Source organism: Dendrobates tinctorius, unplaced genomic scaffold (assembly GCF_039654945.1).
Source record: "Dendrobates tinctorius isolate UK_male_01 unplaced genomic scaffold, ASM3965494v1 ptg000165l, whole genome shotgun sequence".
Lineage (NCBI taxonomy): Eukaryota > Metazoa > Chordata > Amphibia > Anura > Dendrobatidae > Dendrobates > Dendrobates tinctorius.
This window is the reverse complement of record NW_027361832.1, coordinates 30024710-30052290: the sequence shown is the minus strand read 5'-3', so window position 1 is coordinate 30052290 and position 27581 is coordinate 30024710. Positions and strand designations below refer to the sequence as shown.

Below are 27581 nucleotides of genomic sequence, written 5' to 3'. Positions count from 1 at the left end.
AACCCCTAGAGGTCTACTGCAAATTCTTTTTCAATACAGCCAGATCATTGCAGATAATTGTATTACACGGGATATTGATCCGAAATCACCGTTCACCGGAAAACCTGCATGTATATACAGCGTGCGTATATAGAGAGACAGCGATTATCAGAACAGTGCGGTTTATTGTTGGTGTATTATATAGTGTTTTTTTTTTTTTTTTTAAATTTAATCTTTTATTTTATTTTTTATTTTTTTCATGCGTGTGATTCACCTGTACTGGAAAGCAAGGTGGAAACATCAGAGAAATTACCACTTTACAAGAATCTATTGATCACTTTAAATCAAAGAAGTCTGTTTGACACGAGATTACCTGCCAGTTTGAACATTAGGTACACTATGTTATAGCTCGGGGCAGTTGTAAGTCTGCCAAAGGGATTGTAAATAAAGCATGCAGCTGCTCGCGCCTCTGGCCTGGGATCAACCGGAGCTCAAGACCAGGGCAGAGGTAAACGTCGGCGCGCTTAACCCTTCCCAGACGGGAGAGCCAGATCAGTGTCCAGACGCGCCTTATATCCCACTCCTCACCTTATTACAGCTGCAGCGTTTTGGTCTCTGAAATGACACCTGTATCACAAACTTTATTGTTTGATTTCGTTTTATAGCGTGCGACTGTTTGATCCCTTTTTGTGTAGTTTATTGGGTGGGGGGGTGGAAAGGGCGGATTCCGAATGTAAACATATAGTAATGGCCTTTACAGGTAAAAAAGAATAAAATATCTGAGCACGTTATATACAGCTGCAGCAGAGCTAGAGATGTGTTTAGCTGTTACTTGACTGTATCTCCATGTGTAGATGTATATATATGTAGATTTATGTTTTATATGTGGTTTAATAAATAATTAGACATATACTGTATTCTAATATATGCATACGTGTATGTACGAACGCATGTTTATAGTTGTGTTATATAAAATATACATAATTAGACATATTACACAGCGTATATATGTGTATACATATGTACATTTATATTCATGTATTTGGAATATATTGTAAATCGATCATAATACATGAATATATACATATATGCACATCTGTTTTATATTTATGTGTTTGCAGTCATATATAATAAAGTATGAAACTATCATAATACATGTATATGTGTATTCATATATGCACATATGTTTATCATGTTTGGATGAATATATATTATAAATATATAATAGTTCATGTATATGTGTATGCTTATATATGCACACATGTTTTATGTTTCCATATGGATATATTACATAATAAATTATAAACTTTATAGTACATGTATATATGTATAGATATGTGTATGTGTGTTTGCACATATGTACGTATAATTATACATATTACAGTATACAATGCATGTATCTGTGTATGAAGATATGTGTGTGTGTATATATATTTGTGTTTGCACGTATGTACGTATAATTATGCATTTTATATAATACATGTATGTGCAGATATATTTGTGTTTGCATGTGTATATATAACAAAAATGATACACATTTATTTTAGTACGTGTACATACAAGCACATAAATATACATATACACGTTTAATAATACATATGTTTATAATTATTTATTCTAATACACAAATTAACATACACACACCTATAATAATATCTTTTTTTTTTCATAGATAAGCTTTCTGAGATGTCAAATAACAGTTAAACACATATTTTGCTTGGTGTATATATATGTATACTGGTATTTTATGTTTTCCTTCTGATTTTTTAATATTGATGTTCCGCTTAGAAACACTCAGCTCAGGCGTTCGCTCTCCAGATCCTGGCTTTTTTCAGCTATTTTATATTACAGATGTAAATATAAGATTCGCTGCGTATACTCTCGGTTTGTGATTTTCAGTAGATATTTTTGCTGCGTGATAGACTTTGTATCTGAGTTATGCTCTTACTGGTCTCATGGTAAAAAAAAAACCATTCATATATGTGCGGATGGTTTGTATATAGTCTTCTCAGGGAAGCAGCCCTTGAAACATAAATTCAGCAACTGCACCGACTGAAAGTATATTTTTTTTTTTTTTTACTAAAGGGAATCAAATGGCCTTTTTCTTTTAACCTAAATGCGTCCTGTGCAACCTACCTACTACTCTGAATAGCGACGCTGGTCATTGGGAAAGCTGCAGTCCTGCATGTTTTCCAGGCATGGCTGTCCATGTCAATGATGTTTTTTCACCAATGCCTTCTGCTGCTACCTCTCTTAAATTTAGTGTAATTTCCCTAATCCAGACACACTTATAAATTATATACATAGGTGAGCACAATATCCTGCTGGGAAACTCGGGAAAAGAGATTTTTTTTTTTTTGGAGCTGGATGTTTTCTACATAAGCTGATACACACCTGGTACAGGGAACAAAATGTTGCCTCATCTAAAACATTGGAGGCTTGACACTTCCAAAGCCCAAAACATTGCTTTAGTGGTGGAAGAGAGGCTGATTTACTGTGTGATTACATTTCCTTTATTGGGTAATGGCAGCACTCTCTCCCCCTCTCCCCTTTCCCCTTAGTGAGATTTTGTTTTACAGCCTGGAGGGTTTATCTTAGATTTTGAAAGGAGTCTCACTTGAAGTTGTTCATTAGATTGCGTCCGTATTTCAACACGTGTTGAAATTATTAAACGTTCCACTCATTTGCCTCAAAGAGATGCAGATGTCCTGCGGAGTTAACCCCTTCATTGTCCAGCCTGGATCATTCATTATTCGGCCTCAATTTTGTTCACGTACACAGACGTAGAGTGTGTGTGTCTATATGCATGTATATCATACATGTGTTAACGCCATATATATGTATTTACAGTATATGGGCTCCAAAGTAACCCACAACATATGCTCACTGTATATAAAAAAGTGTGTGTATGTGTGTGTGTATATATATATATCCACACACAATTGGTGGTTCTTGTTTCTGTGCCCATAGTTTTGCGCCACGTGAAGGACCTGCTGCAGATGGCACTCGTGCCAATACGCCTATAGGGTATTAATTGAGCAGTAATATGAACACACGACACACAGCCCCGTTGGCAAATATATTAAATGTCACCATTGTCATATGCTAATTGAGGAAATAAACAGGTTTAATGATTACGGAATTAAGCTAATTGAGCTGATTAATTAATGGTGACAGCCTAGAGCATAATTGTCAGCTGAGGTGATAAATTGGTTGGAAATGCACTCCGTTTGTTGTATTTCCTAGAAAAAAAAGCCAGACTTAAGGCCCAAGTGTCCTCAAAGATGTTCGTTATTTTCGTGTCTGTACCAGAAATATTAAGGAATTGGAATTCATGCCAATCCCAAATGTTTTATCATTCGCACAGTAAACGTTTAAGACTATTGCTTTGCTTTTTGTTTTGTTCTTTTTTTTTTCACGATTTGTTTGTATCAAATTTACCTAAGATTCTACTGAACCAGAGTAGAGTTTAAGGGTGTAAGAAAAGTTTCTCTGTCTCCACCACTGCTCTTCTTGTATATCTAACCTTTTAAATGTGATTGGCGATGCCATGTGATACTGTAAATCTGGAAGATACATAGAGTGTGCTCCCGCTCACCGGCAGATGCTGGCGATATCCAGCTATATGATATCCACCTTTGCAAGACAGATGATGATAATTCACTGAGTTAAGATGCTTGTCTCACGCCTTCAGGCAAGTCGAGAAAAAGAAGTGCAGGGCTTTTTGGATCAATATCAAAGTGTTTAGCACATTCCTATTGCATGTTAGTTCAAAGATGGTAGACTTCAATCTTCACATTTTTTACAATTAATTGTAACCTATAATTCACTAGCAGTACATCTGTAAAATGTAGGTGTATACAGGGTCTATTTTTATTAATTGAAACTTTTGTACAAGCAAATTATCTATCTGTTTACATTTGTGTGTGTATGTGTGTGTGTGTGTATATATATATATATGCACTGTATATATCCGTACACATGTGGTTAGTTTCATGGCATTGTTTTACTATTACCTGATTTTTATTAGCATTTTTTTTATTATTTTGATTTTTTTTTTTTTTTTTAATTAAGCCACACTTCTTCCATTTCTTCAAGGCACAGGCAATATTTGTTTTTGATGGTCAGAAAGTAATTTATTCAAATTGTCTCTACATATCATTTTGGACTGCGGTCAACAAAGAACAAAGGGAAATGTCTTTGTCTTAAAATCGCTTCTTTTTTCAGCAAAAAAAAAAAAAGCGAGCCCTACTAGTGTCTCCTCTATTCCTTCTTGATCTGGTAGCAGAGCACCATCTATTGGTTGACCTTGAAATCGTGTGCACAGCTTTTGGAGTAGCAGTGTATTTATTACAGTTAGTGATTATTAGTGCTCCACATTTAGATTTAGAAGTGAACCCAATTTTTTTATTTTCCAAATTGATATATGTCATTTATCATTTTAAGAGTAATCCGGGGGCGAGCAGATAATTGAACACATACACATGCTCACTCCTATTTTACCTGAACAGTGAGTCACTATCTATTTAGAAATAAAGTAATGCTGAAAAGAATAAAAACAGCTCTTTTATATCTGTATTTTATATCTGTGTTTTTTATTTTTGCAACCTACACTGTCTCTCTTTTTATCCTTTTAGCACAAGAACTTGCCAGTCAAGAAGAAAAACTTCTTCTCCTAGAATCCAGCTTGAAAGCAACTCAAGAGCAGCTAAGTGAGCAAATAGCTGAGACCGTCCGCCAGGAACAGACCGGCAGAAAGTCCCAGACAGACCTGAAGACCCTGAAAGAACATCTCACAGCCTCCGAGCAAGAAAATAGTGCATACAAGTGAGTCCTCACCACCTCCCTAAGAAATCACCACTGATCATCTTTCTTAAAGGTGTGAGCTATGATTAATGCATGTCGCTTTCCTGTTCGGTCCTGATTCATATGTGCATATCTGTAGCATGGAACTTTCTTTTATGCAGTGGCTATACAATTACATTTCTGTTTGTAGAGAAGAAGGTGTCTGCATTTTTTTTTTTTTTTTTTAGAAGTCTACGATGACAGAAAAATGGGGGCGAAGGTCTTAATTTTCCAACACTGGAGCGTACAAAGGTTACATATGGCTCTTGTTGTCTCCTTTTCTTTGTCAAAGTAGCTGACTTGATGCAAGATGGTGCCAAATTATACTTGAATACTCTGATTACGTTGCTTTCCTGTTACCATACTTAAGGAGGGCTGCGAAGAATAAAGAACACTCGATAGTATTGGCCAGGGCTGGGTGTATTCGTTAGAAGGCCAAGGACTCGCTTCTTAGTAGCTTGCATTAAGATCGATTGCAGTTCTAGGTATTTTTTTGAGAAATAGCATTATGAATAAGTAGTCTTGTCTGAAAATATTCTATAGGTGCCTGCAGGTTACTCAACAAGAACTGGGGCAATACAAGTCATTTTTTTGCCATTTAACCCCTTGAGGCTGCTGTGATTAAGCATCATGGATAACTCTGTAGGCTAAGATAATGCACTAGGTTTATCTGCAGTCCTATGAAAAACACTGGTGATATGTTGTAGGGTCAGCGTGAGCGATACCGAATGTCAGATTGGGCTCTGCCGCATTTGTGATTTCAGGTACGTTCATATAGGCCCCACAAAATCCCCGTGACTGACGCCGTGTTTGAATTTTAGCTTTTCTGCCTTTGTTTCCTGATGTAAAAAGCCGTCACGATCGTTTGTCACATTCAGATGTCTCGGCGGTACTGGAATCATTTCCAATCAAGACCACTCCCGGATTTCAAACCTTTTTTTTTTTTTCTTTTTTTGAAATGCTCATACTGAATAATACCCGATACATTGCTAAAGTGCTGCCGAGGTTTCAGATGGCTTTTTCCAAGCGCTGAGGTTATGCAGTTAAGCTTGTAAGTGCATATCGGAAGAAGTGACTGACGCCTTCTGTAGCCATAACACGTGTCGGGAGATTGTTGGGCAACAGGCAGCATTGGACGAGTGAATAAAACTTAGGTCATGCGTTCTGCACAACCCTTAAAACTAAGCTGTGCGACTGCTCCTTAAAGTGTCTGCAAAGTATTCGAAGCTCACCTCCTACTGTGTGGATGGTGGCAAATCTTTCTGCATATTCTAGCATTCATCTTATTATTCAGTCCTGGTCATGTATGCAAAAGAATGTATTCAGAATAAGTATTAATCAATTGGATGTTTTAAATGAACCGTAATGAAATGACCACAAAATAATAAAAAAAAAAATTCATATTAGTAGTAATAATAGTACTAATAAAGTCCCAGCGTTACAAAGAGCAAATTTGTAATGCAAGATGATGGCAATAAAAAGCATTCATTTTCAATTTGTGCCTATTGGTTAGTCCTAGAGATTGTGTTACTGCTGAAAATTATGATTTTTTTTTACGTGATATATATAATTTACCCTACCTCCTAATGAACAGTCCAGGCTATATATAGGCAAGGCCAGATTCCCAGCACAGACCTGCTCTATGTAAAATACTTGTCCAAAGCTTCTAGTGGGTGGCTGGAAATCGTAATAATTTGTTGCATTGATTTTTGTGCGGCTGTGCAGCTGAGGTCCCCAGTGAATAGATAGGAATAGACATTTTATTGATTTGCTTTTCATAGTTATATTTGCAAGGCTCCATTGCAAAATAATTTAGACTTTTAAACTCTGAACCGAGACATTATGAAAATGGGATTTTTCTGCCTAATCTCATAGCTACTTAAAGGTAAAACTCCTGTGCAGGTGTCACATTTCCATCACCATTGCCTTGTATATAGTTATTGAGAAAAACCTAATAAATTACATAATTATCAATTTCATCTGTCTATCTATCTGTCATGTTCCTCATTCTATTATCTATCTATCTATCTATCTATCTATCTATCTATCTATCTATCTATCTATCTATCTATCTATCTATCTATCTATCTATCTATCTATCTATCTATCTATCTATCATGTGCCTCATAGCTATTATCTATCTTTCTATCACCATATCATATCATTGCTCATTTTAATACATAATCAATATATGTATATATATATTTTTACTTATTTTTATGTCTTTATTTATTTGCTGCTAACCTTTCTTAGTTGATATTTTCCATGCCATAAAATGTTCTAATAAGGCAATCTTGCCTTTGAGCTTGCATTTAACAGGATTAAGTTTACTTGAAGTAGCCTTATATAATCCGACTATTTTTATGGGCACTTTGTGTCCAGAGCTGCTTTATGTGCTCAGGGATGGACTTGAAATCAGTAAACCTATGGGTAAAATCCAATTGATATGGTAAGTGTGAATATGAGGATGAAATAGAAATAAACTCAATTGTTGCAGGAAGGTTATAGTGATACATTTATAATATTATTTTCTTTTGTCTGGGTGCTTAATGGATTGATTCAATTAAAATACCAACCACTTTAGTAAGTTGTCTGCTGTTGTCTTCTAGTAGGGGATAGCTATGATTGCCAGGGGATCCCGAGCCTCATGTGTGACACCTGCTTTTGAAAAGAAAGGCCTTGATGTCCATGGCAACCAATCGGGGTCCATGTTCATTTTGCCAGTATAGTTTTAGAAAGTGAAAGTGAGATTTTGGTTGCTAGGGTAACGAGACCACTACTTGGTGGTTTTCACACGAGGCCTAGAGACCCCTTGGTTCATATTCCATGTGAATTCCTTCCGATCCGTCTGCTATTGGCAACAATGAAAAAACAGTCCCCTGTATACTCTGTGGCTTAGTCTTTTTGTGGTTACCTACAGTCTGTTGTACTGTCCTGCACTTTAAAAATCAAAACTTATGCTGACTCATACCTCCGAATCCGAGGACAAATGGCTACTCACTTCGCATGTGTCAAATGAATGGCAGCCTATGGCTACAATCAGCTAATCACGGCAATTCCAGCTTCTCTAACCTGTGGCCAGTTGTCATCTACAAGCACTCAGACAGAACGCTCTCGGCTCGTTAACGAGCGCCCGTCAACTACATATCTGCATACTATATATACTGTACACGGTCGATCGTCACTGGTTTACTGGCCTGTTTATACAAGCCAACAAGTAATGATGGGAGCAGAACGATTGAAAGTATATGATCATTCTGTCCGCATCGTAGCATCACGTGATCAGGAAACCATCTCCTCTTTTTACCAGGCAATGTGCAGCCGATAACTATGAATTGTATGCCGGCTCAGACTGTCCAATCATCTGAAGAATAAGCGTTTTTCTTCCTAGCTGGGTGATCAGCTACGTGTTTAATTGGGACGATAATGAAGGATGTTACCTGATTGTTGAATGGTTTAAATTTTCCCTAAGTTACAAGTTTCCAGCCATTTCCATGCAGCAACCATTATATTGCTTTTCAGGTTTCTGTATTTAATGCAGGTATGGGTGTGACCTTCCTTCCTTTGAGCTGGACATTACGTTTATACAGCTTCCCATTTGCTGGGTGTCCATATCTGCTCTGCCCTTATTCACATTGACGTCACTATGACACACATTAAGGTTTAATACTAGAGGTTAGGACCACCCCGATTTGGGTGCAGCTTGACGCTGGAGGGATGGCTTTTACACTTTTTTTTTTAAATCGAAAACTGAGTTTATGAAGTACGCTTTGCTCTTTAAATGCACTATTGCTTTTACAAATTTACTTACAGCAGGGTATATGCTCATTTTGTTTTGCCTTAGGTTTCGTCATTATATTGGATATATAGTGCCGCTAGGCCAATCCCTTATATTTAAATGGCTGACCCTGTAACATACGGACAGAGCTGGTGCAATTCTCTGCGGCGGCTCATTGAATGGCGCCTCGTGTGTGGATACATGCCTACTAGGACACATGGATCGGGGTTGTGATTATATCAGTAATGGTAACTAGGATATTTGAGGTCTCATATTTGCCTGCTAAGGTACATCAGTGCACAGAAACTTCATGGATCAGGTGTTTTGCAGATTGTTTTCCACAGTGTGTGGAAGGCCTCTTTCACACTTCCGTTTTGGACCATCAGTCAAAATCCGCCAGTTTTTGACAAAAACGGATCCACCATTTTACAGTGCACATGCCCAGAGAAAGGAAGTCAGGCGGAAATTTAACCCTGAAATCCTTTCTGGCGCACGAGAAAAATCTCTCTCTCTCTCTCTCTCTCTCTCGCCAGCGGTTCCTTTAAAATTCTTCGTTCGGCGGATCCATCAAAAAACGGATCCTGTGGCATCCGTTCACATCAGTTAAGAACTGATCCGCTTTTCCGCCTTTTTGGCGGATTTTAACTGACACAAAAAACTGAAGTGTGAAAGAGGCCAAAGAGACTTCATCAAATTCACAACCCTGGTAGTATGACATACTGCAGAATTTCCTGATAGAAAAGCCGCAGCATACCCGACCCATGTGGATGTAGCCATAACATTATCAGTTCAGACTTATGTTTCATTTGTTGTATATAAAACCAGCAGAAAAATAACCACATTTTTTGGGTTCATTTGAAAGACAAAATTTATTTTAGATGACCCAAACATTGGGTATTCTGGTGTCTTAGCAGTTCCATAGTAACATGCTTTCTTGTAAAGAATAGATTGCAAAAGTGATTTATAGTGTATATAAAGTAATCTCTCTCTCTCTCCTTCCGGCAACATTTTCTTTTGAAAAACATTAGTCCTTTTGTGCCATTCAGAATTGCATGTATAGACAATATATATTCATGACCTGTTTGTGAGCTCGGGTCTATTATGTATTGCTGATGTGTGATGGAATTATTAGGAAATCTTCTCAAGATGTTTACAGTCTTTGGCTTTTCTAGGATATAAATAAATAAGGAACGAGAATACAAATTATGTTCTCTTCACACTACACACATACACACCAGTGTTACATGACATTAAAACATGACTTTATTCAATACCGCACATCACCATTTAGTTTTATTCTATATATTAAAATCGCCATATTTGTCTTTTTTTTTCCTTTGTTACTCCAGAGAACTGCTGGCAAATGTGAAAGCTGAATTAGCAGCATTAAAGTCACAGCATCAGATGACAGTTCAGGAAAGTCTTCAGTTTCAACAGACCAACCATAAGTATGAGATCGAGAATGCCTCGGTCCGAGAGAATGCCCAAAATTTACAGCAGCAGGTACCTTAATTGTTATATATCTTTATAGCTATAGATAGATATGTCTTTCTGCTGGTACCAAGCGCTTTACAATCTGAATAACTTTCATAGTCTTGCCATCAAAGGCCATGTTCACACAATGCATTCGTTTTGCTGGAATTTTCTGAACACACTGTAAAATTCTCAATTGTTTTTATCTCATTATTGGAAAATTGCAGTAAAAAACACAATACAAATGCATCATGTGAACACAGCCAGTTCAGAAAATGTTGATGTGCCTTTCCTATTGATCTGTAAGCATATCTACCATTTATTTGCATGCAGAATCTCCATCGGCTAATCCAGTACCAGTGAAATATATGCGATTTTAAAAATCACCTGCACCTTTTCAGTGCAAATGTTGAAATTCATAGTATGTCCATTTTTCCTGTGGATGTTCATAGTAGATTTCACCTTTTGCAGTGCAACAGACAATCCACAGCCATGCATTCTCCATGCAGAGGTTTGTTCCCTGCATTGACACAAGACTTGGGCATTTTCTATCTACATATCCCCCTATATGAACAAAAATTTCAGGACACACATCCTAATCATTGAAGTCAGATTTTTCATTCAGTCCCATTGCCACAAGTGCGTAATATCCAGCCCCTCACCATGAAGTCTGCCCTTGCTAACATTTGTGAAAGAATGGCTCTTTTTAATATTGTACTGTAGTAGGATGCCACCATTGCATCATGTCAGTTTGTCGAATTTCTTCCCTTCTAAATATTCCGCCACCACCTGTGAGTGGAATTGCTAAAATCTGTTTTGCGGAGTGACAAACAATTGTTTTGGGTTTGACAATTTGCCACATCACCTGCCTGGCTGCATTTTTCCAGCTGTAAGAACTGATGGGGGCCTAGGCCTGTAGTTCCAGCGAAAGGACATTTTAAATACTTCAGCATAAGAAGACGTTTTGGACAACTGTAGCTTACAAATTTATGGGAAGAGTTTGGGGATGTCCGTTTTCTGTTCCAGGATAACTGTGCCCTAGTGCACAACGTAGAGTTCCATACAGACCTGGTTGCGGGAGTTTGTCATCAAAGAGCTTGATTGGCCACACAGAGCCCTGACATCAACCCGATCAAACATCTTTGGGATGAACTAGATTGGAGACTGTGAGTCGGGCCTTATTCTCTTGATGAGCTTCAAGTGGTAGTCACCAGAAATGGGAACTCCTTCAAGACTGATGGAAGACCATTTCTGGTGTCTACCACTTGAAGCTCATCAAGAGAATGCCAAGAGTGTGCAAAGCAGAAATCAAAGCAAAAGGTGACTACTTTGAAGAACCTAGAATATAAGACATATTTTCAGTTGTTTCACACTTTTTTGTTAATTATATAATTCCACATGTGTTAATTCATAGTTTTGATGCCTTCAGAGTGAATCTACAATTTTCATAGTCATGAAAATAAAGAAAACGCTTTGATTGAGAAGGTGCGTCCAGACTTTTGGTCTGTACTGTGTGTGTGTGTGTGTGTGTGTGTGTATATATATATATATATATATATATATATATATATACATACACATACACTATGACTTATCTCGGCTAAGATAAAGCCTAGATCCTCAGGCTACATTCACACTATGGGCGTAGCCAGGATCAAACCTGGGGGGGGGGTAGAGTCTCTTACTGTTCCGCAGAATTTCATACTTCACACCTCAGCTGCTGCAGAACCTCATACCTCACACCCCTACACTTGAAAATAAAGCCTGCACCTTAAGAAGATGTGATGAATGTTGTCTATTTATTCCAACTATCAGTTGATGTTGATGTTACTGAAGACTAGCAATGCCTGTCCTGGGAGTCCTTTTGGGCAGCTATGAGGTGTACCTGACTGGTGCTAAAAAAAAAAGGAGTGTTAGTCTGTGTGCGATCCGGCTTTCATTCTTTTTGTTACAGATATGATATGGATAGACAGATATGGATAAATGGATAGATAGAGCAGATTTCTAATCTGCTTTTGCTATTGAAAACATTATTTATGAGCTCAAAAACCTTTCAGGTGATGCGGTTTTTTAAAAAGCTGATCTGCTTTTGCAACTGAAAAACGTATCCTCAAAAAACACAGGAAAAACGCTGTGTGTGAATGTAGCCTTAGATCAGGAATAGAATAGTCATTTATAGGACATTTCAGAACTTTCCCAAACTCCTATGAAAAAATATTCAGCATATTCTGCATTGAACTACTGTACCTAATTTATTATATATTTTAGGAGTCAGAGTCGGTCCATTTTATTCCGACTCCACCAAAATGAGCACCGACTCCACAGCCCTGCTTACCTGAGAGCAACATAATGTAGAGGCAGAGGCCCTGATTCCAACAATGTGACAATTATTGGTCTGCTGGCTGCAGTTTTGATAAAATCACAGTTTTATCAGCAGGAGATTATCATAAAAGACTAGTAAACCTGCTGCCATATAGTCTTACATATTTATGAGATCTGTATAACCCCTTTCCCACCACCAATTAGTAGCTTTCTGCCTATGCGCAGTGTACACAGAAAGCTGTGTACAACAGCATGGTGGCTCAGTGATTAGCACTGCAGTCTTGCAGCGCTGGAGTCCTGGGTTCAAATCCCTCCAAGGACAACATGTGCAAGGAGTTTGTATGTTCTCCCCGTGTTTGCGTGGGTTTCCTCCGGGTACTCCGGTTTCCTCCCACATTCCAAAGACATACTGATAGGGAATTTAGACTATGAGCCCCATCAGGGACAGTGATGATAATGTCTGTAAAGTGCTGTGGAATTAATGGCGCTACATAAATGAGTAAAATAAATAAAATAAAAAGCTGCCAATCAGTGGGGTGGGCAGGGTTACACAGAACTCCATTTAGAGAACTGGTAGATTTGCACCAGAGGAAATAGTGATTTTCTCAAAACTGCAGCAAGCAGCTCAATAAAAGACACATTGCTGGAATCAGTAGCATGCTGCCCTCAGATTAGGTGGCTAAAATGGTGACAGATTCCCATTTATTTAGAATGGGATGTCAAAAAGCTCATGTACTGTAGGTGTCATGTGTAGATAGCCCAATACCTCTGTCCATAAATGTGTGTGTGTATATGCATATACCGTATTTTGCGGATTATAAGACGCACCCCAAATTTTGAGGAGGAAAAATAGGAAAAAAACTTTTTTTTTTTAATAAAATGGTGGTGCTTCTTATAATCCATGCGTTTTTTTACTTACCAGGGATGGTGTCTGCGGTAAAGCGGGATGGCAGGGTCGCTGCAGTAGGAGGCAGAAGTGGAACGCTACAGGCCACAGGCTGGGATGAGGGGTGTTCGGTGCTGCGGGTGTCCAGTGCTGCTGCAGGGGCTCTGCCAACATTTTGTGAAAGGCCAGAGCCCCCACAGTTCCAGGGTTTCCTATGCTATAGACTTTGGGAAAATGGCTGCCAGGGGCTTCGCATGGGTAGAATGGAGATCTCTGCACCAAGATCTCGGGAGATGAGATCTCAGCGCTGATCTCCTGAGAATTTGGTGCCGAGATCACCATCTACACATGCACTGCCCCCCGGCAGCCATTTTTCCGGAGTCCACCACATAGGAAACCATAAAACTGTGGGGGCTCTGGGCTTTCACAAAATGTTGGCAGAGCCCCCGCAGCAGCACCGAAGACCCGCAGTGGCACGCCGCACATCCGAACACCCCCCTCATCCCAGCCTGTGGCCTGCAACAACGCTCCACTCTTTCCTCCTCCAGCCGCCACCCTGGCACCCTGCTCCATCGTGGCCAGTGAGGTATATACACATTATAAGACGCACCCTCATTTTCCTTGCTCTTTCTGATATCCAAGGGTTACAAAAGCCAGATCTGCTGGTAAGTTTAATAATTCGGCAAATACCGTAATTATTTATTTTTCCATTATTAGTATTGGATAGCTTGCCCATATTCCATTGACTATTGCTTTGTGTGTTGGGTCATGAATACAAGGAAGGTAAAATCTTGGATGCAGTCTTGTGTGAGGAATCGGAACTCTGTCTTATATTTTAAATGTTTTCTGGTGGAAATGCATTATATTTGTGGTTGAATATAAATAACCCCGGTCAATCTGTACCCGACCAATCTTCGCACACAATAAGAGGTATTGTAGAATTTCATCTTTTCCTTTCTGTCCGCACGCGTTGGTGGTCACATAAAACAAGTTTTTTTTTTTGGTTTTTTTTTTACCATTAAGTTAATTTTCTTTTACATTTTATTTGTTCTTTTCGATGAAATCTTTTATTTCTCTATTTATTGCTTGAATTCGCTTTTTATTTTGGCAGTTAACCTATATCCTATTTTTAACACTGTGCATTCAGAGGCTGAAGGAGCAGTAATAATAGGAAGACTCGGAGCAGTAGTGATGAATATTTATTGCGCTATATAGTGATTGAACAAAAAAGGTCATTACCCAGTACCAGTTTGTACTCCCTCGGAATACAAATCGAGAACAACTTTGCAGGAGGATTTAAGTTAATTTTGCCATTACGCAGAGAAATTCTGAAATGATTGAGCTCGCCAAACTGCATGCATTATTCTGTAACTAGAAATGCTTTATTAAAAAAATGCAGAAACAATTAGGAGAGAAAGAGATTGAGCCATGCACGGAAAGTATAAATAAGTCTGAATTGAGATTGATTTCACCATAATGCTGTGTAGGAATTCCCGTCTATTGATTCGTTTTAGAGCCTGTGCACAGAACCTAAAAAGATAAAGTAAGCAAGGTCAGATAATCAAACCGTTTTTTAATAGTAAAAACAGCAACTGCCACTGTACACTATTAAAATAAATCCATAATACAAATTGCTTTCGAGAAAAAGTGGATGAGGAGCTGATCTTCCTATTGAACCTTTCTACTGTTCAATGACCACACTGGGTAAAGGATAGGTAAGGATGGCTGTAAGATCGATACTAAGTAAGATGTAACAAGGAATCATTCAGAACATTAAAGGCTTACGAGGGAGCATAGTAGTGGTGATGTCTGTGCCCCACGTCACCGAGGGAGAAGCATTCATTCCTCCAGGCAGCCCCTCCTATCATTCCTTCTTTTTTGCGCCCTTGTAAGCTATTTGTTAGCGATCACCCCAAAGTATTTTGTTTTTGCACTTGGGAATCTTTGCAGATTTGGATGTAACTATGTTAACTGGTAATTGTGCAATTTGTTGCAGTGGGTATATAATCATTATGTGCATATGAACCAATAGGATATCTATTGTAGGAACATATGGCACATCACATGCCAGGATAGTACGCAATGCAGAGTAATGCCACTATAAAAGGCTGCATTGAAATTGTTTTGGAGTGTTGCTAGGGGTCATTGTTGGATCTTATGTGAAATACCTTTAAGACATAGCCCATTGAACTGCTCCGTCATGTGTTGCTTCTTAGTTATAGACACAGAGGTGCCGGTACATCAAAGTGTTTACGGGAATTTTCTGGTGTAAAAGTCACACTTATGGCCACTTTTCCCATAATTTGTAAGATGCAGCTTACTCATTAAATGAATTGGGCTCTTCTAACTGCAACACCTTAAAGAAGCACTGCTATCAAAGTTTTCTTAATCATAATATATTGCAATCACCATATTAAATATACAGTTGTGGCCAAAAGTATTGACACCCCTGCAATTCTGTCAGATAATACTCAGTTTCTTCCTTAAAGTGATTGCAATCACAAATTCTTTGGTATTATTATCTTCATTTAATTTGTCTTAAATGAAAAAACACAAAAGAGAATGAAGCAAAAAGCAAAACATTGATCATTTCACACAAAACTCCAAAAATGGGCCAGACAAAAGTATTGGCACCCTCAGCCTAATACTTGGTTGCACAACCTTTAGCCAAAATAACTGCGACCAACCGCTTCCGGTAACCATCAATGAGTTTCTTACAATGCTCTGCTGGAATTTTAGACCATTCTTCTTTGGCAAACTGCTCCAGGTCCCTGATATTTGAAGGGTGCCTTCTCCAAACTGCCATTTTTAGATCTCTCCACAGGTGTTCTATGGGATTCAGGTCTGGACTCATTGCTGGCCACCTTAGAAGTCTCCAGTGCTTTCTCTCAAACCATTTTCTAGTGCTTTTTGAAGTGTGTTTTGGGTCATTGTCCTGCTGGAAGACCCATGACCTCTGAGGGAAACCCAGCTTTCTCACACTAGGCCCTACATTATGCTGCAAAATTTGTTGGTAGTCTTCAGACTTCATAATGCCATGCACATGGTCAAGCAGTCCAGTGCCAGAGGCAACAAAGCAACCCCAAAACATCAGGGAACCTCCACCATGTTTGACTGTAGGGACCGTGTTCTTTTCTTTGAATGCCTCTTTTTTTCTCCTGTAAACTCTGTTGATGCCTTTGCCCAAAAAGCTCTACTTTTGTCTCATCTGACCTGAGAACATTCTTCCAAAGCGTTTTAGGCTTTTTCAGGTAAGTTTTGGCAAACTTCAGCCTGGCTTTTTTATGTCTCGGGGTAAGAAGTGGGGTCTTCCTGGGTCTCCTACCATATTTTCATTCAGACGCCGACGGATAGTACGGGTTGACACTGTTATATATGTCTAATCTAAGGCAAATTTCAAACATGGCTTTGACAAAGACCGTCTGGTCGAAACGCGTAGCCTGTCATCTCTGTTGTGGTGTGGTTACATGGAGAGTCTTCACCATTGTATGTTTTAATGGTTTTTCATTAAAGAAGATTTTAATAGCAGCTGGAGCAGAACTTTCCTTCTATGGTCTATGACGTTGGTCCGCACGGAGCTCCGAGTTTCTGCGCTTGATCTCTGGTGAGCTGGCTATTTCTTTCTATTTTGATTTAGTTTTTGCCAACACCTGTTAGGTGCCACAGGTAAGTTACAGGTGCTGTTAATTACACAAATTAGAGAAGCATCACATGATTTTTCGAACAGTGCCAATACTTTTGTCCACCCTCTTTTTTATGTTTGGTGTGGAATTATATCCAATTTGGCTTTAGGACAATTCTAAATGTGTTTTTTCATTTAAGACAAATTAAATGAAGATAATAATACCAAAGAATTTGTGTTTACAATCAGTTTCAGGAAGAAACTGAGTATTATCTTTCAGAATTGCAGGGGTGTCAATACTTTTGGCCACAACTGTAGCATTGTGTACTTACAACTGCTCATTTCTACTCAGTTAACGCTTCTCTTTTCAATTAAGTCTACGACATTACATGGTTAAAAGCATAATAGCTTAATCCTTGTAAGGTCTATGTAGAAACAGGACGTCTTTTTCCTCTGCATGAGTCATCATTAGGACTACAATTCTACTTCACTGCAAAGTCTCTGGCAGCCCAGCGCCACCTCCTCTTCAACTCCTGAACCAACTGCTCCCTCCTCTTCCCTGCAAGGGACTTTTGCAGTAAGGGACTTTTGCAGTGGTAACTCATGCAGGAAAAAGAGACTCCGTCTTTCTACTTAGAGCTTAGAAGGATGCAGATAGTCTGTTTTTAATCACATGATATCATAGACCTAATGGGAACGAGAAGAATTTGCTGGGTAGAAAGACAGAATGAGCAATTGTAAGTACACAGTGCTATATAATATGATGATTGCAATATATTAAGAGGATACAAACTTTGATGCGAGGAGTGCTTCTTTAATGAATTAGAGCCAGTTACTTTACCTGACATACACTTCAAGAGATTAGCAAATCTCCCAAAATTGGCCGGCAAATTCGATTTAATAAAATTAAATCGAATCCGCTTTGGAAAGACTTTTATTAAATTCTGAGGTTTCTCCAGGCTCAAAGCATAAAAACGGAGGGTAAGGAAGTCTTGGCCTGCCTCTCTTCTGCCTTGCTGCTACATCAGTTAGGTCCCCTGCTGCCTCCCTTTGGTCTTCGGTTTTCTCTTCAGTTCAGTGCTGAATAAGCCTCACTGGGTCACGACAGATAATGGTGACATGCTTTGTGCCCCAAATGGCTGCTTGAGATCTAGTGAGTGACAGAAGATCCGGAACAGAGAATAATACACTGGAGGGACCCAATTGAGGACCAGACAGGGAGATCCAGTGTAATAACAAGGGGCGGGGGGCTAGCACAGGTGAGTATATTCTTTTTTTTTTCTTTTTTTTTTTTTTACATTTTCAACCACTTCGAAACACTCAAAAGAATCCTGCAAAGACCGCCATTTTGATGGATTCATACATTTCGAATTTCAAAACATTTGGACGAATTCATCTTGATGCCAATCGATTCATTCATCTCTTTATAGAATAATTCCCCCATATTTTATACATTTCTTCTTTCGCAATGCCTTTTTTCTGTGGCTTGCTTTTTTTTCCTATACGAGTATTTTCATTATTATTATTTCATATTTTCTATTTTTTATACATACAATATACAATGAAAGTGTAGGGTAATGTGTAAGCTTGGATCACCTGTCAAGAAGGGGCTGACATACCATTGGTGCACAAGGGGCCCAAGAGGTAAGGGGGCCAATATCCCCTCTAAAACAGGTGGAAATGTGCATTATGGTGAACTATCGGATTGCAAAGGGCCCACATATTGTCCCACGTTTGTCTGTGTCCGCCAGTGCCTGTCACTATATCATACCAAAAGAGTTCAATTTCCCTCTTTCCCTTCTCAAAATTAGAAGAATAGGGGGGGCTTATGATCTTACGGGAAGCAAATTTTTGATTATGTTGAGTGATTTCTCCATAAATTTGCATGTGGCGAGCAAACACCGTACCGAAAGAGACGTGGAATTTCCAGCCCTGTATGAGAATAACGTAGCACATCTCATTATGTGTTCTAAAATAATGCAGCCCCGAGAGTCTGACCTAAACATTACATAGTGAACAAAGTTACAGATAATCTTTAATAGAGCAGGAAGGAATGGGATTAAGCTGCATGTAAAGCACACCTGTTATTTCACGTAAATCTTGTAGAAAACCATAATATTGCTGCCCTCATCCCCTCCAAGCAAGTTAAAACTGATTTTTGTGGACATCCCAATATGATATATCCTGATCTGCCCTAACAGTCTATAACTTGCTATGCTCTCTTTTTTTTTAGCAAGCAGTTTCTCTCCATTTGCATTCTGCCAGTACTATAAGGTGCTGGGACTTCATTTTCTTCATTTCAAGCAAGGATTGGTTTTCTTTTTTGGTTTTTTTTTTGTGTGTGTTTTCCCAGTAGTTTGAAAAGTGTAGTGAATGATATTGTTCAAAAATACAACTCGTCCTTCAAAAAGAATCTCTCATACGTCTATGCTGCTATGTGGACGGAAAAATAAAAAATCTTATGTCTCTTGAGAGGATGGGGAGGAGAATAGTAAAGTGCAAAAATTGGAAAATTACCACATCATGGAGAAACTAAAGGGATATTCCCATCCCTAAAATCAGTTGGGCTTCCAAACCCGCCAACTTCATCAATTTAGAGAAGTAAGCTCTGAATGGAGCAGTGATCGGACATGCGCACCACTGCACTATTTATCCTCTTTGGCACTGCCGGAGATAGCCGACGACAGAGCTTGACTTTTATCGAGAGTCCCACAGAGACTGAATGGATGAGTAATGCACATTAATTGTCATTCCATTCAGAATTCTGGGATTGTGGTGTCCCAGTTGTCAGACTCCCAATACTTTGGACAAATGATGTTTTCTAAATGTGATTAACCCTTTCAGAGCTTGGAAGTAAAGTGATCATTTCAATTAGAAAGACTCTGTTTTTAAGCTTTTCTTCTAGTTGATTCTTACATCTTGAAATATTTTAAGAAGAAAAAAGCTACAGAGTTCGCCATTTTTTAATTTTTTTTTTTTTTTTTTTTTTATGTTCCAGTCCTGTGGGAGGCAACAGATCCCTTGTGGCATCAAGGGACCGACTGACAATATTACATGTATTGAGGGACCGTAACCTGATTTTCAATGGCCGATCTGCCTTTGGGTGAAGGTGGGATTGGCGTAGTGTACTTCAGGACCCCCAATCCTTTGTTCTAGTAGGGTCTGCCAGAGGCTTATTCCTTTACTCCCATATAAACGAACAGGCATGCATAGCTATAAAAGTATTCTACTTATTGATTTTTTAATATAAAGCGTTTTTATTATTTTTGTCCCTTAGTGAATTCCCTTCCTATGCAACCTGCATTTTCAAGCAAATCCTTTGTACTTTAATATCTTTTTGCCTCCTCCCCTTGAATACACAAAAGACAGATGAAGTGTAATGTTATCATTCTCTCAGATGAGGCCAGGCTTTTTTTTTCCTGATGAACAGGAATCACGGGCATTCGAGAAAGTGTTAAATGTTTAACGCTTTGTTTACTGCCGACACAGTCAACAAATTTCTGTATTTCCCGGCATCTGCCAAGCCACAGACAGGTCTGGAATTGTATTCATCTGTTTGTAAGTATACAGCTATTTGTTTTTGAAGTTACAGATGTGTGGAAGCTAATAATTTCTGGACCCTTCAAAACATTTCTTCGGCTTTTTTCTTAAAGGGGATTTTCTAAAAATGTTAGTGGCGTATTTTTTATGGGAGTGTATATTCCAGGTGTTACATTAGACATTGGTGTACACACAAGACAGGTTGACATTCCCTGTTTTTGAAGTTCACATTTCAGCTTTACTGTGTAGACTGGGACAATGCCCCCATTATCATTAGTGGGCGAATGATTTATCGTTGGCTTTAGAGTACTGAAATCCTAGAATATGGTATGTTTCCAAGCGGGTATCTCCTGCTGTGAAATTCGCAAGAGTAAAATATTAGGGAAAGGTGCAAATTTTATGCATGTTCCACCCCATTACAAAGGATGAAATGTGCACTGAAACCTGCACCATGTATTCATTTCCTGGAATTTCAAATCCACAGCATAGTACAGTGTCTGCAAGTATAAGATTTTCTGCAAGTGACTTCACAACGGAAAATCCACTTCCCTTGCAGTATGTGGAAGCAGATGCTCAGACTGCACAGTAACACTTTTTTACACTGTGCAAACAGTTCGGGCTTTGCATACATATCCGTGCCCATCACTCAGAGGCGTAGCTAGGGTTTTGGTTCGTGGAGGTGAAAGTTCTGAGTGTGCCCCTAACCAGGTAGCCCTGATTACAACTATGGTGGCGCACCCTAACTATAGGTTTGGGGCAACCTCAGCAGATCACTGCCCTGTTAGTGAAAATAGTCTCTATACAAAGACCAATATTGATATTACCGCCATATGGTGACTATATAGTTGTAGATACCAGTCCTACGGAATATGTAAGTGATTACAGCACAGTTATATAAAATGTAGTGCGGCGGTGTTCACACCGTGCGGTAATAAGGCAGTGACCCAGGAAAAGTTTAACGACAATGTCTTTATTGTCCAAAACTCACAAAATGAAAGGAAAAACGGTATCCTTCGGATCGCAGCCGGGGCGTCAAAACAGTCCGCTTCCGGGACTTGTTGCCATGGGTGACTGCACCATCGTGTCAAGCTGAGGGGTGCCAGGCATTTTGCATCCGTTGGCTTCGCTTCACACACGCTGGGTTTTGCAGAGCCACCTGCTCTGCAGTTTGCAAGCAAAGACTGACACACCCAACCCTTTGCTGCAGGGTTCACGTTTCCCATATTTTCCACCTGGCCCAGACAGACACAACAACTTCTCCAGCCAGGACTCGGCTGCAGAGATTACAACAAAGACACATTTGTTGACATTTCCTGCACTGTCCCCATCTATTCCCAACCTGCACAAACTCCTCAACCTGCTGTTACCCCAATACAGAACTGCTACTGCTGTATGTGTCCTTATAACTACCCCTACTGTGAGTCTTCTAAATGGTAAAACAACCCTAATGCCACGTGCAAGTTCCCTAGAAAACAGTGCCCACATTTTGCCACCTAGAAAGTAATAATATCCTGTGTGTGCCCCAGTGAGCATTCACAATGCTCACTTAACATTTAATAATGTCCTGAGTCTGTCCCCTGCACAGCTCCCCTCTACACAGTATGATGCTATCTTATACTTTAGTATTATGCCCCCTCACTGTATAGTGACCCCTTAGTAGCCTCCAAACTGTTTGATGGCTCCAACACTCTATGATGGCCGCCACAATGTACAAAGACCCCACATTAACTCCCACACTGTTGGATGGCCCCTCACTTTAATCCCCACACTTTATGATAACCTTCTAAATAGCTTCCATGTAATATAATGCACCAGATAGTCCTCAATATAGTATAATGCACTCCTCATAGGCCTGTATATAGTATAATGCACTTTTCATAGGCCTCTATAGTATAATGCACTCCTCATAAGCTTCCATATAGTATAATGCACTCCCCATAGGCAACCTCCATTTAGTATAATGCACCCCCATAGGCAGACTCTATACCATATAATTCACTCCCCATAGGCCTCTATATACTATAATGCACCCCCATCGGCAGACTATAGTATAATGCACCCCCATAGGCCTCTATATAGTATAATGCACTCCCCATAGGCCTCTACAGTATAATGCCCTCCCCAAAGACCTCTATATAGTGTAATGCACCCCCATAGGCAGACTCTATACAGTATAGTGCACCACCATAGGCCTCTATAGTATAATGCACTCGCCATAGGCAGACCCTATATAGTATAATGCACCCCCATAAGCAGACTCTGTATACGATCATGCCCTCACCTTAATAAAAATAAAATACTCGTCTCTCCTCCTCATTCCCCCGCTGCTCCAAGTACCCGCTAATCTCAGGACTGTGGACGCCAAGTAATGATATCATTGCACCTGCTGTCAGTGTCTGCATCAGAGACATCAGACACAGAGGGAGAGTGATGGGAGAGGGAGCATGATGCTCCCTGTCTCATCAGTGTTTTCAACTGTTTCAGCATTCATACAAACAGATAATGGCTTAGGTTATTAGTGGCACTTCCACAATTAATTCTTATTCCTACAAGCACAAGGAAGTTTCCGAATGTTTCGGCATTCAGCCGACACAGTTGAACTTGAGATGACTGCGGGGGGCCCGGTTCTGGCACCAGCCCCCCCCATTGCACAAGGGCCCTATAGAGGCTGGGTGGCAGTAAGGGGTGATCGAGTCTCCCTTCTCTGTGACAGATTGTAACTGTATGGGAGCCCGGCGCACGCCGATACAGTTACAGTAGCGTAACTCTAGGTGGGCCCCCTCTGCCCACCGGTAGCTACGCTACTGCCTTCACTAAATTATTACGTCCATTAACACCAACCTATTCTGCTGCCTCAAAGTACACACATACCATGCTACACCGTCTATTAAGGAAGAATATGTGAATATCGCAGATGGCAGTTTTAAAAATGAAAATGTTAAAACAAAACTTTTTGACAATAAGAAATTAAACAGGTTATTTTTACTCACGTTTAACACTTTGTTGACATTTGTTATACTTATATGTCAGATATCAGGTGCGCATGTGGGTGCTCTGGTGAAGAGTTGGGCCTGATATATACACAGTGGGTGGTGCCTGTCTTGTCCAGATGCAACTTCAATGTAACTGCTGCAATTGGCGCTAGTACCATTCATAATATTTATGATAGTTTAACCCTTTAGATGTTATCAATAGTAGTCTTGGTATCTATTTTATGTATGTCTAAAGGCCCCGTCACACTAAGCAAGATCGCTAGTGATATCGCTTAAGCGTCACCGATTTTGTGACGCAGCAGCGATATTGCTAGCGATATCGCTAAGTGTGATACTTACCTCCGACCGGCTCCCCCGCTGTCTATCGCTGATCGTGCGAGAACGTCCAGGGCCGTTTCTCGACGGCCACTTGCTGCTGGGCTTCCTGCTGGCACCGACGAGCTACGTGTGGACGTGGGCGGAGGACGTCATCATCGCCGCGTCTGACAGGTAAGTAACGACCGCCGACCGCTGCTGCATCGTTGATGAGATCTGCCTGTTTGGCAGCTCACTAGCGACCATTTAGCGATGCACCAGCGATCCTGACCCGGTCGTATCGTGGTCAGGATCACTGGTGCATCGCTAAATGTGACAGTACCTTAACCAGTTTAACCCAGGAATGGGACATGTTATGTAAGTTTTACTAACTTAATGGTAGAGCCTCCCTGTCTTTTTATTTCCCAGGCCTCTGTGACCATCACAATAAGGTTTTCAGAGACACTGCAAACACTGATATCAGAAGTGATGTCATTTTATTATCAGATGCAAATACAAAAGTGCATAATTAAGATCAGAAGCCGCATCTGTATCTGCTACATAAATCATGAAAGTAGATTTTAAATAGACCAGCAGTCTGGGGCTGCCCTTTTTTATTTATGAAAGAGTGGTCATCCTCAGATTGGTGACTTTTCTGAATATGCTGTAAGTTGTTGTCAAAGGTATGCCAGAAATTCTTTGTTAACCCCCCATAAAATGGCACACCTTTCTAGGGCTTGAATTTTCACATCCCTTAACTCCTTGTGGCCCTTTTCAGAAAAGCGAGAGATCTTGCAACAGTGCTGCCCATCATTTATTAAGTGATTTCCATACAGTAAGTGCTCAAAGGATTTTACTGTTTGGTCACTGCTTAGTAAGTGTCATTCTCCTAGATTCGATCCTTTGAGTTTGTGTTCTGTGGTCAGATCTTCTTTCTACCAAGCCACAGGAGACAAACTTTTTATCTGGTTGCAGTCTGTCTAGCTTAACACAGATGTTTTTCATTTACTCTGTTTGTCTGTCCTATCGCTTTTCAGGTGCAGCTTTAAATACCTTCCCTTCCCATATTGATGTTTCCTTCTGGGGATAGACTTTGTTGGAGTCTGTCACTTTGCTGTACTATGTGTTGATTGTAGTTGTTTTGTGTGCAATTCCTTTACTCATTGGGGAACCGCTTCTCTCGTGATCCTACGAGCTGCTAAGGACATTCTGGGTAAGCTGCTGTCAAGTGTGGGTGCAATTGCGTTATATTAGGATGCCATCCTTAGCGTCAGGCTGGGACACACCAGGGTCAGAGAAGGGCATTTCCTAGTCTAAACAGAGACCTTTCAGATTCAGATATTTGTCTCCCTAGTTTGTATGTTACCCGTATGAATATGCTTTGGCAGTCATAACATTATCACCAGTCCACTCCTTTTTTTGTGTGTGCTAATAAGCCATCATAAATGCTGTGGACACCTTGACCACACAATTTTGGTCCTTGTCATGTAGCAGTTTCAACATATGTTAATCGCCGCTATGTAGGTTCTACAACATTTAAAACCGTCTTCTGAGTCTAAGGTAAATTTGCCGTATTTTTTGACAGGCTCTGAAGTAACTTTTCTATCTTTCTTTTTTCATGTAAATTGTTTTTTCGTCTCTGTCCTATTTCATTTAGAATTGAGAGTCAACATGAGGGTATTTTTCTGTTGTTGCTCTGTGGAGATCCTCAGACTTGGACATTTTCTCTGCCTGAGGCTTCTCCAGTGCTTTCCTCAGTAGACGGTTTTTTATCTGCTCTGGGGCTCTAATATGACGACCTCAGTTGCTGAGTCATTGATCCACAGGTTTGGGTCAGGGAAAACCTAGTGTGGTAGAGTAGTGCTTTCAGTTCAGATGCTGTATAGTGGAGACCTCCGGGAATGACCCAGCTCTCCGCAGTCAATTTTGCCAGGGTCTTACTAGTCAGAAATGATGGTTTTAAGCCCCTCCCTGTTGTCCCTGGATGAGACCTTGTCACTGGCAGTGTGTTTGGACAGATATCTTGGGGATAAGAAAACATTCAATGGTGTTTTGTGACTTCTCCGTCTCATCCTACTGAGGCAAGAACCGATGCAGATTGGAGTCTGCAGAACTTCCAAGGAGGTAGTAAAACTTGAAACACCTGCTCATGTAATGGTTCACTGTTTCAGATTCAATAATGAATTTTTTAAAGTTAAGGAGAAGAAAAGAAAAGTCACTAATATGTAAGGATATATACAGCAGATGATGGTATCTAACTTAACATATCAGATATGCAGCGTTTGAAATAAAAAATAACTTTTAATGATAAACTTTTAAAATAAATACACAAACCCAGAGTGCAATGACAAACAATACAGATAATGGGGTATACACAGTAGATGTGTAGTAGTCTATTCAATGGTAAGACCTCTGGGAACTTTTAGTTCACCCAGTAAATACATAAATAAATACTCCTGACAACTGGTATACTCCACATACGATACCTCTGTTACAGGAATATAGAAATCAGAAGCGGATCTGGGTGTCTCAGAGCATCGTGCATTTTTTCCACACAGTATAGCCTATGGTGAGAGGTCTATCCAAAACCCTTTGACCACCATATATAGTTACCATATTGTGGATACATTCGTGATAAGGCATAAACAGATATGGAAAGGTCAGATACAGAATGCAATATGCATCACTCAAAAGATTTGACCTTCCTAAAGGTATACAATGGTGGACACTCCCTCCCGTGCTCCCGACGTGTTTCATTATCAGGGCAGTGCTGTGGGGCATATACGACCATGTCGCCCGAAAGATAGCAGTGATATGTGAGATGTCTCAAGCTGTAAGTTCATTTTCTATTGTATGCAATTCAAACGTATAGTATGCAATGCTTTTCGACAGCTGGAAGCTGTGACAAAGAGCGCCGGAGTTGCGTTTGAAATGTGTTGCATTGCCTTCTAACCTCCCACACACCATGATAATTGTGGGGGTGGTTAGAAGGCAATGCAATGTTTTTTTTTCCATGTGTAAAACCTGACATGTACGCACCACCATTGAATTTAATGGATGTGCGTACAATGGGTACGGAAAGTATTCAGACCCCTTTAAATTTTGCAGTCTTTGTTTCATTGCAGCCACATGGTAAATTCAAAAAATTTCATTTTTTTTCTCATTAATGTACACTCTGCATCTCATCTTGACTGAAATAAAAACAGAAATGTAGAAATTTTTGCAAATTTATTAAAAAAGATAAACTGAAATATCACATGGTCATAAGTATTCAGACCCTTTGCTCAGACCCTCATATTTAAGTCACATACTGTCCATTTCCTTCTGATCCTCCTTGAGATGGTTCTACTCCTTCATTGGAGTTCAGCTGTGTTTAATTAACCTGATAGGACTTAATGTTAGGCGTCAGGTTCCTGCCACTGCACAGCAGGAATCCAGAGCCTTGCACCCAGCAGTCTCCCATTCTTCTTCGGCCGCAGTGGAGCCTGCTCAGCAGATTCATCAGTCCCGGCGCTCTGCTCAGGCCAAATCCATGGGTTTGCTTGCTGCTGCCACCTCTGGCACAGCTATGACAATGCATGCTGCTCAGCAGCGAGATTCTCCAGGGACTAAGTCCTCATGTCGGGCCACTGAGCATGCCCGTGGAGTGATCTCCCATTGGAGATCAAGGGTCACGTGCTCAGGTCCTGCTCGTGTTTGGATTGGCCCATCCGAGAAGCCAGGAAGGTCCCGGACGCCTGTGGCTATAAAAGGTTCGCATTGCCGCCCATGCGCTAGTATAGACTGTATTTACAGACTATGTGGAGTGAGTGATGTATGCACGTATGAATGTCTCTGGTGAATGACTGA

General features: G+C 39.9%; 1 protein-coding gene across 1 annotated transcript in view; it reads left to right on the top strand.

The window, feature by feature from the left end:
- LOC141053222 (uncharacterized) overlaps positions 1-27581 on the top strand; it is a 653087-nt gene that overhangs the window by 229387 nt on the left and 396119 nt on the right. The window contains exons 13-14 of the mRNA XM_073550619.1: positions 4617-4806; positions 9952-10105. Coding sequence (XP_073406720.1) covers positions 4617-4806; positions 9952-10105 — 344 coding nt within the window. The remainder of the gene's footprint in view (positions 1-4616; positions 4807-9951; positions 10106-27581) is intronic.